Below are 18,167 nucleotides of genomic sequence, written 5' to 3' on the forward strand. Positions count from 1 at the left end.
TGAAAAATACTGAAATAATATAGATCTATTCTAAATTATGAAATTACAGAATTGACTATGGCATGTTCGAAAAACTTGCATGTCTGCATATACCATTAGATTTTTATGAGATTAATCTTGATAATTGGAATAACGAGATTGCGGTTGAAGACAAAAAAAATTAATTAGGCAATGAATCGTTGTTAATATATTATTTAAATTAATAACTCGCTAGTTATACGACATAATTCATCCAAAATCTATAGGCTTCTGGACCGAGATATGATGAACGCAGATTCAACCTCGCTTTCGTAAGATATCGCGTGTATCTAACATACAAACAAGCAAACGCAAATACCTATCAACATACTTACCGATCACGATCGATAAATAACAAACTAATAATTGTTTATCTAGTTATGATAGATATTACATAAAAACATGTCATACAGTCATATGTAGACACATTGTTTTGGTACGTTTAAAAAATTGTATGAATGATAATGTCAAGAACCCCAAATCTTATATTTTTAAATTTTTTCGATCTCTGAATTTAAGTATGATATTTCTATTACAGATTATAGAAAATGGATAAAACAAAGTTAATATTGAATGCTCTGCATTTAAAAACTGCCACACCAAAGTTTATCTGTTGCTATCGGCAAGCCAGTTCATCCAGCATTTCCGCTCTCATTGAGCCAAATTTACAATCTCATGATGTCATGGATCTTGCAAATACACAATTGTATAATAATTCTGGAAAATCATTTTTGCGAAGAAGCGAACTTAAACATGCAAAAAAGGTTGTTGTAAAATTAGGAAGTGCTGTCTTAACGAGGGATGACAATTGTGGAATTGCACTTGGAAGACTTGCATCCATCATTGAACAGGTTGCGGAATTACAAAATTCTGGACATAAGATGATGGTAGTTACCAGCGGAGCTGTTGCATTTGGAAGGCAGAGGTTGAAACGAGAGTTAATGATGAATCAAAGCGTTAGAGAAGCAATACAACCAGCACAATTAAATGGCACAAACATGACGGATAAATTTCAACCTAGAAATCATGCAGACCCAAGAGCATGTGCAGCCGCTGGACAAAGTGGTTTAATGGCACTTTATGAAACTATGTTTGCTCAATACAACATATCCACTGCACAAATTTTGGTTACAAAGCATGATTTTGTTGGAGAGCATAGATTTTATTTACAATCCACTCTTGAAAATCTTCTTTCTCTTTCAATAGTGCCAATCATTAATACGAATGATGCAATCGTGGCCCCTCCTGGTGTTAATCAAGACTTGGAAGGTGCCATCAGCATAAAGGATAACGATAGTTTAGCAGCGAGATTATGTGTTCAAATTTCTGCAGATTTGCTCTTATTACTTTCCAATGTTGATGGACTATATACTCATCCACCTGGTGACCAAAATTCACAACTTATCAACACATACTGTATTAGAAATAATAACGCAATTAAATATGGCGCAAAATCCACTGTAGGTCTTGGTGGAATGGATACTAAAGTACAAGCAGCTTTATGGGCCGTTCAAAGAGGTACATCTGTTCTCATTTGCAATGGTTGTAGTTCAACAGCAGCCCCAATTCTTGATAGTGTAAGAGGTAAAAATATTGGCACTTTCTTTACAGAAGTAGAAATTAACGGTGAAAGCCCGTCAATTCAGGCGAATTCAGCGAGATCTGGGTCAAGAAAACTTCAACAACTTGAATCGAATGAAAGAGCTGAAATCTTACAAAAACTAGCAGAATTGCTTGAATTAAGAAGTGATGAAATTTTGGCAGCTAATCAAGAAGATATTGAAGAAGCAACACAAAAGGGTGTTCTCTCACAAGCCATGATCGATCGTTTAAAATTGACAAACGCGAAAATTCAAAATCTTGCAGATGGTGCAAGACAAATTGCATCACAATGTCACAAATTAACTGGAAATGTGATAGCTCGTACTCAAATCGCAGATAATATGGTCGCAGAAAGAGTAGCCATTCCTATTGGAGTTTTGTTGATTATTTTTGAGTCGCGACCAGACTGTCTCGCACAAATTTCAGCTCTTTCAATTGCAACTGCAAATGGTTTATTAGTTAAAGGTGGGAAAGAAGCTTCAAGATCCAATTTCTGTCTCTATACTATTGTTCAAGATGCACTGGATTTGTATGACTGCGTAGATGCCGTAAAACTTATTGATACGAGAGATGAGGTATCTGATTTACTCAAACTTGATAAGGATATTGACTTGGTTATACCAAGAGGATCGGCTGAGATGGTACAAAGCATCGCAAAATCTTCATCTAGAACTGTACCTGTTTTGGGTCATAGTGATGGTGTTTGTCACGTCTATATTGATAAAGAAAGTAACGTCGATATGGCATGTCGCGTAGTGCGAGATGCAAAATGTGACTATCCTGCAGCCTGTAACGCCATGGAAACCTTACTCGTACACAAAGATCTTATTCATACGTCTATATTCAAGGAAATCACAGATGTGTTACGAGCTGAAGGGGTTAAGATTAATTCTGGTCCGAACCTGGCTGGGCAATTATTATTCACCCCAACTGTGACAAACTCTTTAAATAAGGAATATTCGGATTTAGAATGCTGCATCGAGGTTGTGGATGATGTTACAGATGCAATTGCCCATATTCATAAGTATGGCAGCTCTCACACTGATGTCATTGTTACCAATAATGAGGAGACAGCAGAATATTTCTTGCAAAATGTGGATAGCTCTTGCGTATTTCATAATGCAAGTACACGTTTTGCTGACGGTCAACGAATGGGGTTGGGGGCTGAAGTTGGAATCAGTACAGGTCGCATTCATGCACGGGGTCCAGTAGGGGCAGAAGGATTGCTGACGTATAAATGGATTCTTAGAGGTTCTGGTCAAACTGCACAAGATTTTGGAACAGATGGAACTTTATTCTACACTCACCAAGCTCTTCCTTTGAATTCATAATGCATAATATATCACAAAAATTTGTCTGAACACTGCACAAATTATCTGTCACTGTTAAAACTAATATACACAACAGACTTTGTGAGAGAAAAGGAGAAATAAATGATTATTTAACTGTTGCAACTTTTCCTAGTTTAAGAATGGTAATTATATTTAATTACTTATTTGATAGTGCTCTTCAAGATAGCTGAAATTATTGAGTAAAATGTGAGACAATTGTAGAAAAAAGGTCCTTATTAATACATAAATTTCCAGCATGTAGTTTATTACCGTAATTATATTTTGTTGATCCAACATATTTAAGAAAGTTTTGTTAATCTTATATTGGAATTTTGATATTCCTACCCTAGTCATTGAATACTTGTTTAATTCACATTTGATGATCTTAATAAAATAAAGAATGTGGCTACTCCTATAAAAGAAATTGTGTAGGTATAAACCTGCCATGGGTAAGTAAGTTGTATAATTTTGGTATCCTGGGATCATGACATATACTATGTATTCTGTGTTCATAGGTTTGAATCAATTTGTTTTTTTGTTGGTGTTCCTAATTTCCTGATACTTAATCCATGACATTGATGTAATTCTAAAAATAGTCATATCAATATATATATTTGACGCTAAAGAAAAATAAGACTGCTGCTTCATAATTGGTGTGAGTAATTTGCTTTAGGTAACGATCATGGTTGACCATTTCTAATTCATGTTTGCTTGGTCATATTTGTATTTGAAGATATATTCTTGCTATTGGGAGGAAAAACCACTGCATGCTCTTTCATATTCGGTGTTAATATTTTTGCTTTAGGTATAGATTTTGATGAATTTATTTATTATGCAATACTGCCAAATGTGCTATTTGTGTGTTCTGTTTTTACAAGGTGGCACTGGGAAATTGGAAAGAAACGATTTTATAAATGTTATTTTAGGGAAAAGTTCATCAATTATCCCCCAGCATGAGAGCGAGTTTACTATTTAAAAACGTGGTTATTATTAGTAAAAAAGGAGTGTACGGTAATTTTTTGGTGTAGATTATGGTGAAACGACCGCGTGTCATCCAGTTCAACCGTCGAGCGCTACAATTCTGGCCGATAAAATACCCCTAACATAGATGAACTTTTATCAACTTGATAATGATAAGATAAATAGATAACATGGCGGTATTAAGGTTGTACGAGACGATCGTAAATCAAATTTACGTATCTAATATGATATAAATTGGTGAAATATGTTGCTAAATGTTCAACATCGCGATATTCAAACATGCTAGAAATGGACGAAAAACAGAGCCTTTCTAAAATATTCTGGTAACGTGGTAAGCTATTATTATCTTGTTGGAAGAGAGCTGTCTCGCCGCCAACATTATTTATCGTCTACAATTGGCGTAATTGGCTACACGCAAAACAGGTTGCGCTTATCGTCTTGTCAAAAAGAGTGATTTTATTTCTAAAACATTGACACGCAATTTAAAACAATATCGAAAATTCGTATCTATTTCACACATTGTTTTGTGTAGGTCAGTATGCAAGATCGTCGAAGGTAATCGAGGCTACTGACCATTTTTTTACATTGTAATAAAACTGTCAGAACTGGTTGCTACAGTCAGCGACTTAATATTATAATGTTAATAAATATCTCAGAACTTAAAGACTGTGGTACTTTATCTGAACAAGAAGACTTAAAGAAAGTATAGCACATCGTACAGAGACATTAATAAAGGGAAGGAAGAAACGACACGCGCCGGTACGGTCCCTGCAATATCTTTAGCTTGTGTACATAATTTTTATTCATCGTTTTCATATTGTTCTTTCTATCAAGTTACAAAATAAATGATGATGGTAATCTATGTAGGGCTGGGCATTTTCGAATATCTTGTGATTTCAGAATCGAATCGAATAATTTTTTTCGAATCGAATCGAATCTCGAATACTTGGAAATATGTAATTGTAAGCGACTTTTTTTATAGTAATTGGTCTTCTAACAAATAAATTACTGAACACATAGAATACATCACTCAGATAGATTGTGAGCGTCCACACACAATAATAAAAACGCTCTAACAATAACTTACTACAGAAAATAGTCATATGTCAGAATTGCGTTGAAAAAATATGACTTCAATGAAAAAAAAATTGGGGAATTCACCTCGATCATTGGCGGAAACAAAAAAACAAGATGGCGGCGATTCGAAATTTAGCTTTGAACCGATTCGAATAATTTACTATTCGATTCGATTCGAATATTCGATTCGAAATGCCCAGCCCTAAATCTATGTCCTTCCTTCATTGAAACTTTTCATAGTTGGCAACCCTAGCTACAATATAAAACGGCAACGTGCCATCTTCCGTCCAATCTTGTTTGTAATGATATTCCATGCCGGATTTTTGGTAATTTGATAAGTTAAAAATATCCTTGCAATGTGCAGCGAACGCTCGTATGCAAGAAGTTGACATACCTGGGCTGATTGATTGAAGATTAACATTCTACATTACGTGCGGAGAGTTAGGAAAACGCTTACGATCGTAGCGTCGATTACCATGTGTGCGTGAATATGTCACCGGGGATCTCGTTACACGGAGGACTCACATAGGCGCCTGTGGGGTATTTCCATAGCCAAAAATAAGTGCATCACCATAGGCTTGGCCAACTCCTAGGCTTTCCTCTTAATCGGGATAAAAAAATGTACTTCAATCTCTTCATTCTAATTCTTTGGAGATGACACAGTTGGGTCAAACAAATTGCGATATGATGAAATTCATTGACACAAATGTTACCACATATTATACACTTTTCAAATGTTCACACCACAAGTGAAGAACAAGATTCACACATCTTCAATCTGCTGAAGAATTTAATAGCAACTGGATGCACTAAGAAAATTTACCCCATAGCCGGCAGCCGATATGAACAGTTTTCTCAGAATTAGGAATTACAGGTACCACATCCATCGCTAATGTGAATAGGTCTTTTCCTTCCAGCGCAAAGGGACCGATGACGAGTACAGTATTCCAAACACACAGTACATACTGCTGTACAGCGACGTAGATTTCATCATTGCCTAAATATTGAACGAACCTTGAACTTTTCTGCTAGAAATCACTTCAACCCAGGTCAGCAATCTACATTTTATTACATTTATTTACACACAAACATTGTTCTGAATAATGCAATTAATAACCCACACAAAATCATGACAATTGTAGAACAACAACTTCCCAGGCTAATGAAGCCAATAGTAAAACAAAGCAAGGACCAAATGCAACAGCAAAACAGACGACACATCACGTCTAAAGAAGCTGACCAGAGAACACACCAGGAAGAATTGCAAGTCGTTTCATGTACTACAACAAATGATTTGCTACATATCTTCAGTAAATCTTGAAATCACCAGCAGACTTACATCTGCAAGACAATGTAAGCATAAATAAAACGAAAAAGTGAGGCCTAAACATATGGAGGCAAAGGCCAAATGATTACAGAAACATCAACAAAACTCCAGCTCAATGTTGGAAAAATTGTACCGAATGTCATATGGAGGTGTGCCAATAAATAAGAAAAAACAGCTAAATACTGAGTGAGATCTTGCAAAAGCATATCTAATAATCAAGTGTTACGATGAACCTTTGGAACCGTGTTCACATAACCGCTGATTGGTTTCAGCTTCCTCCACCAACCAATCTGGCGCCTGGAAAGAATTACCAGTGGAAGGCATGATTTAACTTAATAAAATAAGTTATTTCACTAATCTTTTGAAATAAATACGAAATCTTACCTCACAGAGACACAGTTGCTACTGTTGAAATAGCATCAGTTTGTTGTTGAATCATATTTGCAGTTGTCTGTTGACTTGTGCTTGGCTGCTGTGATGGATTTCCAGCTGTTTGACCAGTTTGTTGTTGAGATTGTTGAGTGAATTGCTTGCCCATGCAACTACGAGCTACAGATTCAAACAACCTAAACAAATTGAAATTTCAATTATACAGTAGCATGGATTACCATCAACACAATTTTGCTATACTCAAGTTGAATAACGCGGCCGTGTGGCTCATCATGCTAAGCGTTAGGAATAAGCTCGTCACCGCACCTCTGATTATCCTACGTGGGTTCACAGGTTTCCACCCTATGCAGGGATAGTTATGTGCGAGAGGATTGCTGGACTCCTCGCCGCCATAGGGTGGACACGTAACCGCTGGTCGGTTACGGCTCCCTCTACCGCTAAGTCCATGTTTTCGAGACCAAATAACTAACTAATCCCATACCCGACATGGTATGGTAACCGAACGAGAGGCCGTGGTTCGCCAAATAGTTAAGCTGTCTTATCGACTTCCTCTCCTCCGGGATAAATAGGTAAATATTATCCTAACAAGGCCTCGTGCCAGTCTGTTCAGAGACAAAAAAAGTTCGAGAATTGCTGCAGTAGAATACCAATACCACAGTCATTTTGATAGCTTAATTTATCAGACTGTACAGTATAACATTTGATAAATCTATTCATTTAGGAAAAAAAATGTTTTCCTCATTTGTAGAAACATGGTATTGGATAAAATAGTAGAAATTGTAACATACTTTGAGATCTCAGGAGCGCAATGCACAAACTCATGATTCCAGAACTTGAAATTGGGATTCTTGATCAACTCTATAAAAGTTATTAGAAGTCCCCAAGGATGAGGTCGATTAACAATCAGCCTTTCAAGTAGAACCCTGAAAGAGATATAAAGTTACTTACAATAAATGCTCCAGAACAAAACTCCTCCATTTAAACTATACCATGCAAGGTCATTTCATTGGTGAGAAAATATATCACAGCTTGGCTTTATATCATCGATATTAAAATTGAAATTGTTTTGCCAAAGCAGAATTTTTGTTTGAAGAAAGCACGCATCTTCAATTTGATATATTTTTATGAGAATTTGATCAAAGCATAGTCATATGTCACTGAAAAGCCCTAAGCTATCATGCTTTTTAACCGAAAGATTGAATCTGTAAGTTGACTTGATTGAAAAAAATATGTGGTGGTGAATAGATTTCAAAAATTTTTGAAAGTTTTTTTTTGTCTTGAGGGAACTAACAGTAAACGGATTAGAGCTCGCGGCTGAGTACTACAAATAATAATACCTTTTATGTACCGAAACCATAAACAAGCTTTGCAAGCTTGAATATAGGAAAATGATTAATGATTTTTCTCTATTCATATTCTTAATTTTTGATTTTAAAAAATTAATAAAAAGCAAAACCAACTGTGATTTTGATGTTAATCTAACCTTGTTATCTGTTCTTGTATTGCTTCTTGATTTGCTTCAGCAAACAAATACAAGAGTGTGCAGCTGAAGTAATGAGTGTGACTGTTAGGATAACGTAACTGATTTGCAATAGCATTCAGAAACAGATAACGCCCTGAAAAATAAAAAATGGGTATGGTACTAGGAAATTCAACATAGCTGAAGAAATTTGTTCATTTCCCATCAGAATGAATTGACTCCTGATACTGTAAATATAGCCTAGTTACAATTCTTAATAAAAAAATTACAAAATAAAATCCTGGTATTGATCTTGGCGGTGTTGCCCATCGCACTAAGCGCTAGGGATACACTCGTCAGCCCACCTCTGAAGGTTTAAATCCCCATTTTATGTGGGAGGGGATTGCGGGACTTCTCGCCGTCGTAGGGTGGTTCACATAAGTTTCATCCACACTAAAGTTCATGCATCTAAAACAAATAACTGGCTAACTAATCTTATACCCGGCATGTAATGGTAACTGGACGAGAGGCCGTGGTTCGCCATATGATTAAGTCGTATTATCAGCTTTCCTCTCCTCAACATAAAAAATATAAATCTTATCCTATATTTTAGGTACAGGTTTGTTAAAGGCATGATCCCCATACATATATCATATGAAATAAAAAATAAACATTTGGTTTGACAACAAGTTTTTCCGAGTAAAATAGAAAGAAATACAACAAATGACATTAAATTAAGCAAATTAATGAGAGACTCTAATGAGAATGGTTAAACTAAACCTGTTAGCCAATATCACAATTATGCGTGAAATTAAACAAAAGTGGATCAAAATGTTAACCATTGCAAACAACAGCTGTTGAATCACACAATTACTCTAGACTAGATTTTCAAAATCCTCAACTACAAATGAGACTGTACATTGAGTTTATTCAATAAAAAAGCATATAAATAAATACAGTAGTGTACTAAATGGAGGTGATTATTTGTTACTGGGTATTTCAGTCACAGCTGTCACTTCAACCAAGGAAAATAAAAACATAAATTCCAATTCTTCAGCATAACTTGAAATGAGCTGGATTTTATACGTCTTACCCCCTCTTGAACTAGGAAAAATGGAAACTACAAAATACATATTCCAGTTTTTAACGTGGTAGTTTTCTACGGACAATTTTGACACATTTTAGTTGACTTACCCACCTTAAACCAGGAAAAATGATAATTTATAGAAAAAAAATTCTATTCTTTTAATATGGTAATTCTTGGAATAGTGACTCTTGTAGACAGAGCATAGCTCAAAATGAGCTATGTTTTCCTCTTACCTTCAGTGTCCAAATCAACAGATAAATTCTGGAATATATCCATATGTGACGAGTGTGTGATGGTGCTCATAGAAGGTGTACCACCTTTGCTATAGATGTATTGTATAGCTTGTGTGCCCACGTACAACACAAGAGAATTGATAAGAGCTACGTTGTATTTCATCCCTGGTTCGTTAGATAACTGAAAAACAGGGAAGATATCGATTTTATTAGGCAAATTTTATTAGGGCTGTCAAGAGCAAAACAGCCCTCAATAGTCATTTAAAAACCACTCTAATCTGACTTCAGGTTAACAAAAAAGTTGACTGAAAATTTGCACCCGAGACCCAGCCTTGACTAGAATCTCTGAGCTATTTAAATAAAGACTCTGGCTCTGCCTGAATTTTAGCCTAGTCTATCACAGTTGTTGCGAGACTCATTTTAATTATTACATCTAAACTGGAGCTCACTAGAAGACATAGTAACAATTGAGTTATTAGATTTACAACTAATTCTTGGGACCTTGGAACTGACAAATAACACACGAAACCTCTAAATTGGGCCAATGTAAATCTGAGCGGAAGAAGTGTCCGAGCAACTGCAGAAATTGCAATTGTTACGTCGTTGTTTACTTATTGCTGATTCATCATTGTTACGGTAAAACAAGAGGTAATCAATGCTCGAGGAAACATCCATTTCGTCTCCCAACTATAAAGAAATATCAATTTCTACTCTGACAATGACTCCTGATTCGGGGAGTTCAACATATTACTTCGATTTTGGCGCTCCAGAAGTGTGTGTACCATTATGGGGGAAACTAATTTTGTTCGCCTACTTTACATCAAGTTGCATAAAGGGACTGAAATTCATGGGCAGGGAGTATATTCACTTGGCTCACACAGACAGTCCCCGAACTCGTAATGGAACTAAAACGAGGAAAATCAGAATAAAATTATGTCCTAAACCCAACTCGATACACACACTGCGATAGTACCCTGAATGTAATATACCCACTGAGTCAACACCCCTTAATTTGATGACATGAAAATTACCCACTATATATACCTGTAAATTTCCTCTCAAATCAGAAAGGAAAGTGACTGGTGCTCTTGTTTTCAAATAACTGTCGAGATCTTTCCTGAAATTCGCTGGCATCACTGCAACAAAGTTAGTAAGAATACGAGGAGCACTGTTGATTTCCTGCAGCATATCAACCTACAAAAGAATAAACTAGTGTTATCAATGAATTTCCTCTTTTTGTGGCTATAACATGTGACTCAACTCATCACATATATTTAATATTTATTTGCATAATATGTTATACGATTATTATAATTGCCGGCAATAGGACTGTGAATCCACTATGGGTATGAAATGAGTTTTCATATGTTCATATAAATACTAAAAATGAAACAGAAAACACCATAAGTTTTGACTTAGAAGGCCAAATAATAATTCAAATAAGTGCCTAATTATCCTAACGAGATTCGAGTCTATGCATGGTATTCAGCGATGTGGCAGGAAGCATTTACTTCTTAGCTTCATTAGGCGTAATAGTCAAGATTCTCAACCTACCTTCAAGTTAGGAGTAAAAGGATCTGGCAATCTCATATTCCGCGGGAAAGCACTAAGAATAAGATTTCGTAGTTGTATGCAGTTTGCTGGAATTACGTCACAGAATCCGTAATGATAGTCGCAAAGAAATTCTGGGAAATCGTGCAGTAGAACAAGTAGCAATCTCAATGTTCCCTGTAACGGAATCATTTTTTTTCAAAAATAACACTTTAAATTTAAAATAACTTCCAATCCAATTTTTTTCATAAAGGATGAATTATTTATTTATCATATACAGCAAACAGAAACATTATTTATAGAAAAGGGACAAGTCCGCTTCGAATATGGTCGAACGTAAAACAATAACAATACAAAAAAAGAAAAAAGCAGCTGATAAAATTCTGAAAAAAAAAATTTCAAGATCAAATTGAAAGATTATTGACATTTCACATGAAAATTGAATTTTTTCACAATTCCAACATAAGATGAATAAGAAAATTCTTATCGCCTTTAAGAGAACTTCTTGTTGTAAAGAACTGTGACTTCCTTGAAATGCAAAGGGCTAACAAAACTATATAGAGCAATGGTGTTGCATTATACAATATTACAAATGTGCGGAAAATGAAATTCACATAGGCCAAGAACCCATAATATCATTCAAATTTCCATATAAATAAACCATCAAAAACAATCACTCACCCGATATAATACTTGCATTGGTTTAGTCAATTCAACATTACGCAAGAAAGGACCAAGGAATTTAAACAAGTCGATGAGCAGTTGTGCGTACATTGGCCAACCCTGAAAAAGAAATTAATAAGATGTCGCAAGAAACCCATGTGTTATTTCGCATGGACGGGTGTCGCCGCTGTCCAAAACAAATAATCTGAGGATTTTTCTCAAAGAGTAGACTCACCTTTTGCTGAGGTGTTTGTAACAGCATTCTTGAAATGAACGAACGGTATGAAATCAGTTCTAACCATGCAAATGAAAATCCAGGAACTTTCGTCGGTCGAAGAATGTGATAAGTGTTTCTGAAATTAGAAAAGTCAATTCAGACAAAAATATGAATAAGCTCTATGAATTAAATTTAAAAGAATCCAGAAATTCCCATAATAGCATTCAAATACAGAAATTTCATTAGGAAACAGCAAAATCAGAGTACTCTTACATATAGAGAATAATGTAGATTCAGAATTGATTATTTAACGCAGTGGTTCCAAAACTATATGTTGTCATGTGTTAGATCATTTCGCGTATGCTGCGAAAGATCAATCAATTTCCTAAAAATGACTTCTTATCTACTTGTTTTGAACTTGACACCAATTGATCCAAACTGTTAAAATTAACAATGAATTGCATTCATTTTGAAATTTTCCTTGTTATAATTTAATGCTAATGAAGTCAGACTCTCTCTCCAATGCATGGTAAATAATTATTACAGAATATAAATAAATCTGTCTTAAATGAAACCCAATATTGCCAATTTTTTCTTTCGATAATACCAATGTTTAAACAGATATACTAAAAAAGTAGTACTTACGTGAAAGCTGTTAGTGTCTGGAAGTTGATCGATTCTAAAACATGTTCAGGTGCATTTAATTCGTAAAACAACATGATGAATATACGATGGTACGGCATCTGATGAAATTCTGTTTGTCTCTGGTCATGATCTTGTTGAAGAACTCCGACTACAATTCCCAAAACCTAAAGAAATATTGGAGAAGATGGATTCATATGAGCAATAGAAATACAGGCGAGAAACAAGAGAGAAATGCTAAAATAGGATAAGATTTACATACTTATCCTGGGGGAGAGGAAAGCCGAAGAAGAAGACTTGTAAGACTATGAAAAATTTGGAAAAAGGGCAATATTCTTCTAGCATTTCTTTAATTTGATATCTATTCGTTCTTTAGTTGAAGAGAAAATCATTTTTTCGATACCCAATTCTTGGCGCTCCAGAAGTGTGCGTACTAATATGTAGGTAACTAATTTTGTTCGCCTACTTTACATCCAGTTGTATAAAGGAACTGAAATCTATGGGCAGGGTCCATATTCACTTTGCTAACACAGACAGTCCCTGAACTCGTAATAGAACCAAAATAAGGAAAATCAGAATAAAATTACGGCCTAACCCTAACCTGGTACACACACTAATGAGTATCCAATTCTTAACACCTTTCTCAACACAAGAGGTAATATAAAGATCCAGCCCTCCTTACAACATAGTTATACAAAGTGGGAAGCAGCTTACCTTATTCAAAAGATTGATTTTCGTAACAGAGTTAGCTGCGTCTCCAGAATGTTTTACGAGTAATGTAATCAATCTAACAAATGCATCCAATGTGTGAAAACATTTGGCACGGACCAATGTTGGATTCAGCAGTGATGGACTAATATTGGACTCCTGAAATAAGAAATAAAATGAAAAACAATGATAATTTTAACATAGTGTAACCAACATAGAGAACAACTGAGATTTCAACGATACAATCAAATATTGAGCACATTTAAAAAAAATTGTATGACTTCGATCAAAACAAACAAATTTATGTCAGTTATTCTCATAAGATTTGGTTGGCTCCAAAGCTAAACTTGACCTACTGCGCTTCTAAAATTTTAATTTATTTTTTATGCGCCACATATAAAAATAAAAAATGCATATTAAACAAATCAGTCAATTTATTTTGATTTAAAGTAGTCATCATGAATGGTACGTAGCGAAGAAAGACCGTAGTTCATAGCCCATAAAAAAACGCTCTGTAGTCATCTAGGGGGGGGGGGGGGGGGGGCCCTGTTTGAGAACCCCCTCAATTATACTAATAAATCTAGCACTGATAGAACATTAAGTTTGTATGAAGTAACAGTAACACCAACCAACTGTAAATATTATAGTGAGTAGTCTGAACAAGTCAAATTCTGTCAAAATATGGTTCAAATCACATTGGTGATCAAATTCTGACCAAGAACCAACCTGTAACAGACGATACGTCAAATCTACACAGAGTTCAGTACATAAACGAAAGAACCTGGTGATCAGGTCATCAGTACGTAATATTCCTTGTTGGTGCATCTGTAAATTGAAGTTGAAAAAATTCAAATTTTTGATTAAAATTAGCTAATAAATTTTTTTTTTGAAACAGATTCAAAAATTTGAAAAACAAAGTGACCCCATGGTTCGCTTTACTGAGATGTTGTTCACAATGTTGTTGTTGGGCAAAAAAGTTTCTATTTTTTATTAAACCAGTTTACCCTGTTCCTACACTTGCATATTGCTCTTTTGTTATCCATGATAACCAGCGTTTCTCAACCAAAGAGGAATTTTTTGTTTTGATGAAGAATTATTTTTATTATTCGAATGTAGTATTGCAAATATTTTTTTACTTATTCAGTATTATTGTAATATGTAGCCCACCAATGCACACATAATAAACTATTTGGATATTTACAGTTCTTTATTGTTCAGGAATTTTGATTCCACTTTTGCCCTACTATCCGTTATTTTTAGCTTATTGTTAGCTAGGTATTTTGAGGGTGGGACGCGAGACTTGACAAATCCCTGGGGCGTGGCCCAAAAAGTTTGAAAACCACCGATTTAGACTGTACGTAGGTCAAATGGCTATTTGCGTCATCACAACCTAATGATCTGTTGAAGACTGAGCACCTAATGAAAATAGAGTTTTCAAGCGTACTGGAGCAGGAATAAAGGGGGCTATAAATTAGGCTGAGTGAGGTATATATCAAAAAAAGTTTTGGAACCACTGACCAAAACTAAACTGCATTCCTATGAGTTATTCTTATTTACTTGCGACAAGCACAAGTAGTAAGAAGTGATCTAACAATGTAAAAAATGTAATCGTACTTGTTGTACGAATGTTGAAAATCCTCTGGTTGAATCTCTTCCAGATGTTGGACTGTGATAAATATTGACCCATTCTCTCAATAAATATTCAGTTTTCTCGTTTAATCCTGGTGGGTCGTCGTATTCACGAGCCTGAAATTTTAATCGTGTCATCAAAGCACGAATTAATGTAAACCAGTGTGAGGTAAAAACAAATAAAATAAAGAAAACATAAATGATAGATGTACTAGGAAGAAGAACACTGTAGCCTAATTCAAAGGTAAAAATAATGAAGATTCGAGGGCCATAGCTGGAGCCATTGTTTAAAAAACTGTCGCTGCGAAGATGAAGTTAATAAAGCCGTTCTAATTAGCTTTTTCCCTTTCATTGCCTTCATATCAAAAATAACATAAATATAAATAAATTAGGTACCTGCGATATACCAGAATGCATCATGTGTGTCGGTCCCCCTGGTGCTTTATCGAGAATGGTGTCATAGTTTGATCGAATCATCGTAATCAGCTGCGACAATCTGTAAAAAATGAAAAAAAATTAGTTAAAAATTGATAAATGTTTTTATCCAACATTTTATATTTACAATATATAACGACTATATTAGTATTATATACAGAGAAGTAATCATCAATGGTCTTGCTAAACTGTTGAATAGGACAGGATTTTCGGCGCTCTAGAAGTATGTGTACCAATATGGACGTAACTGATTTTGTTCGACTACTTTACATTAAGTTGTGTAAAGGGACGAAAGCCTATGGGTAAGGGTATATTCACTTGGAACACAGACAGTCCCCGAAAACGTAATAGAACTAAAATAAGGAAATCGGAATAAAACTATGGCCTAACCCTAACCTGGTACACACACTACAGGAGTACCAAGAAATCTACTATGCATAAATGAATTCTTTTCGCTTGTTAAAAAAAATATTTCAAAGAAAAGAATCTCACCCTTCAGGAGCTGTTCCCTGTGTGTGTGTATTGATTTTCACCAGCATTTCAATGGTATTGTACAAGTCTGATTCAGTAACAGGAGAACCTTGCTTTTCATCGAGTAGATATAATTTAACCAGTTGCATAGCAAATTGTACTGCCATGTAGTTAAGACCATTCTCCATTGACTGAAAAACGTGAAATATATATTTTGTATTACATGAAAAAAATAAATTTGTAATTGGGGTAGCGAAATCAGTAGGGCAGTTTCACAAAAATTTACAATTTTGTTACTCATCTAACAAATCTGATTAAAAATTAATTTCAGGTAGTCTCTGTATTTCAAAACAGTCTTCGGGACTTCTCTAAAGTTGCGCATTTTGAAAATATAGTGCATAGATTAGAATTAAGATTGTCTGTATCTAAATATTTTGGTATTTCAAGATTTTTTCATTTTTTTTTTTTTCAAATTGCAGTAAAATCACGATTTTTATGGGAAATAAATTAGTAAAATACAAAGTAAATACAAGTAAATACATAGTAAATACAATTGTTATTACAATAAAATCAAACAAAATTTTGAATTGTCATTACTATAAAATTGGGCGAAATATTTGGACACCCTGTATATTAAATAGCGTTAATTTTCAACAGCCTTCAACTGAACTTTTCTCATAACTCTAGTACAGACATTTTTTAGAATTTTCAAACCATGTATATTTATTTCAGACGTTTGTAATTTCTTTTTGTAGAAGGCTCTGTGCATTGGTCATTTGAAAATTGATAAGATACTTGGCGTGGAAAGATCAAAACTTCTCTATTAACCTACGGGATATCCTCGCATATAAGCAGGCCCCCTAAAAACGGCCCTAAAACAATGAATTTATAAAAATTCGAATATAAGCCGACCCTACAAATCGTAACATGCCGTACGCACCTATTACAGAAAATGGTTGCAGAAGAGAACTAATGAAAAATGATAACCATTATTGTTATGTTACTTACCGGTATATTAATAACGATAAGATGTGACTCAAAATCATGTCATAGCGTAAACATGCAAGCGATCGTGTGTATAACAATCAATCACATACTGTTATTGATGTCATAGCGTACTAAGCACTTCGAGTGTGTTTGACGTAAGGGCACACACTTAGCACGTATGAGACGACCCTTCAGTTTGGCAATTTTTTGTTGAGTTTTGAACTCTGCTTATATTTGATGATATACAGAAGAGTTCTGAAACCCTGGGTTATTGGTATAATTTTCTATCATTCTACCTGAGCCAGATGCATATCGTATTGTTGAAGATTGACGAGATGAGTTTTGATCAACAAATCGACAGCTTCCACATTATATTTATATTCGTCTCTGTGTTCAACAAGTAATCTCGTAACGTGTTTATTCGTCCATTGTGGTCCGTACGCTCGCTGATCTTGTAAAGCTTTCATTACAAGAATGTGACATTCACGATATCTTGCAGCGACAGATTGAGCCTGTAAAACAGATAACACAATAAATGGCGTGCAACCTGATTATCACATATAAATCATGTACGATTCTTCAATCAATGATGAAATAAAACTATCCAATTTTCCTAAATATACTGTGAAGTTGTGGAGAATCTTTAAGATTAACCCATAGAAAATTCTACCATTAGGTTTAGTCGTTACCGCCATATACATTCAGTTCCAAAACCATGACCGAGTTCTCAGCGATTGGCATGTTATCTTAAACCAGGGGTGGGCAAGGTTTTTGGGCCTGGGGCCAGAAATAGCATAGTTTGCCGATGTCAGCTTGAAACATAACAGATATGACTGTCTAATACCACTGATATAAAGCATTAGGGCCGAAGCATAGTGGCATTCCGAACCAAGATGTGCAGAGAGAGTGAATAAAACTTGAAGCTACTTGAGGCATGACATCTGTGCAATACCGTTAAAATTTGTTTGCGATTGATCATTGAAGACCTGTACTTGAACAATTTGATAACAAATTAATTCAATTGAATGAATAGGTAAAAAAAAATTCATCATAACTACAACTGTAGCGTCATTTACCTCCTCACTAGGTGGAAGAGTGAGTCGCTCCAGCAAACCTTCAACAGCTTTCTGTAGAAGAGCGAGTGCAGTAACAATTTCTCGAGAATTTCTTGCGTGAGCAGTCGCTTCCAGAAGATTTTGTAGTTGTGATTGCGGAAGACTATTTGGTGGAAGGCTGATTGCCTATAATGAATATCAAAATAGAGAGATTAGTCTCTTTTTTCCTCAATATTCAATAATTTTTTAGAATACAAGAAACATTGGGAAATGAAATTAATTTTTATCGAAATTGATTGAGAAT

At 35.0% G+C, this 18,167-nt stretch overlaps 2 protein-coding genes across 3 annotated transcripts in view; one reads left to right on the forward strand and one right to left on the reverse strand.

Annotated features, from left to right (window-relative positions):
* Positions 1-534: 534 nt before the first annotated feature.
* LOC120337724 (delta-1-pyrroline-5-carboxylate synthase-like) lies at positions 535-3,806 on the forward strand. Its single transcript, XM_039405606.2, has one exon. The coding sequence runs from the start codon at positions 567-569 to the stop codon at positions 2,949-2,951; it is 2,385 nt and encodes a 794-aa protein (XP_039261540.2). The 5' UTR covers positions 535-566; the 3' UTR covers positions 2,952-3,806.
* Positions 3,807-6,059: 2,253 nt separating this feature from the next.
* Positions 6,060-18,167, reverse strand: part of LOC120337726 (CCR4-NOT transcription complex subunit 1-like) — a 36,092-nt gene continuing 23,984 nt past the window's right edge. The window contains exons 36-52 of one of the 2 annotated variants that reach the window (XM_078116726.1): positions 17,885-18,049; positions 17,105-17,320; positions 15,843-16,012; positions 15,312-15,411; positions 14,901-15,032; positions 14,013-14,111; positions 13,293-13,445; positions 12,582-12,745; positions 11,955-12,072; positions 11,738-11,839; positions 11,060-11,233; positions 10,550-10,699; positions 9,506-9,686; positions 8,210-8,342; positions 7,515-7,649; positions 6,721-6,902; positions 6,060-6,350 (exon numbers count right to left, since the gene is read on the reverse strand). In XM_078116726.1, the coding sequence (XP_077972852.1) occupies positions 6,722-6,902; positions 7,515-7,649; positions 8,210-8,342; positions 9,506-9,686; positions 10,550-10,699; positions 11,060-11,233; positions 11,738-11,839; positions 11,955-12,072; positions 12,582-12,745; positions 13,293-13,445; positions 14,013-14,111; positions 14,901-15,032; positions 15,312-15,411; positions 15,843-16,012; positions 17,105-17,320; positions 17,885-18,049 (2,373 nt within the window). In that variant the 3' untranslated portion in view covers positions 6,060-6,350; position 6,721. Of the gene's footprint in view, positions 6,351-6,393; positions 6,634-6,720; positions 6,903-7,514; positions 7,650-8,209; positions 8,343-9,505; positions 9,687-10,549; positions 10,700-11,059; positions 11,234-11,737; positions 11,840-11,954; positions 12,073-12,581; positions 12,746-13,292; positions 13,446-14,012; positions 14,112-14,900; positions 15,033-15,311; positions 15,412-15,842; positions 16,013-17,104; positions 17,321-17,884; positions 18,050-18,167 lie in introns of those variants that run through there. The other variant, XM_078116727.1, reaches the window with a different exon arrangement.

Source organism: Styela clava, chromosome 10, assembly GCF_964204865.1.
Source record: "Styela clava chromosome 10, kaStyClav1.hap1.2, whole genome shotgun sequence".
NCBI lineage: Eukaryota > Metazoa > Chordata > Ascidiacea > Stolidobranchia > Styelidae > Styela > Styela clava.

Excerpts from the sequence above, each read along its gene's own strand:
- LOC120337724 (XM_039405606.2), top strand. The coding sequence starts at position 567 with ATGGATAAAACAAAGTTAATATTGAATGCTCTGCATTTAAAAACTGCC.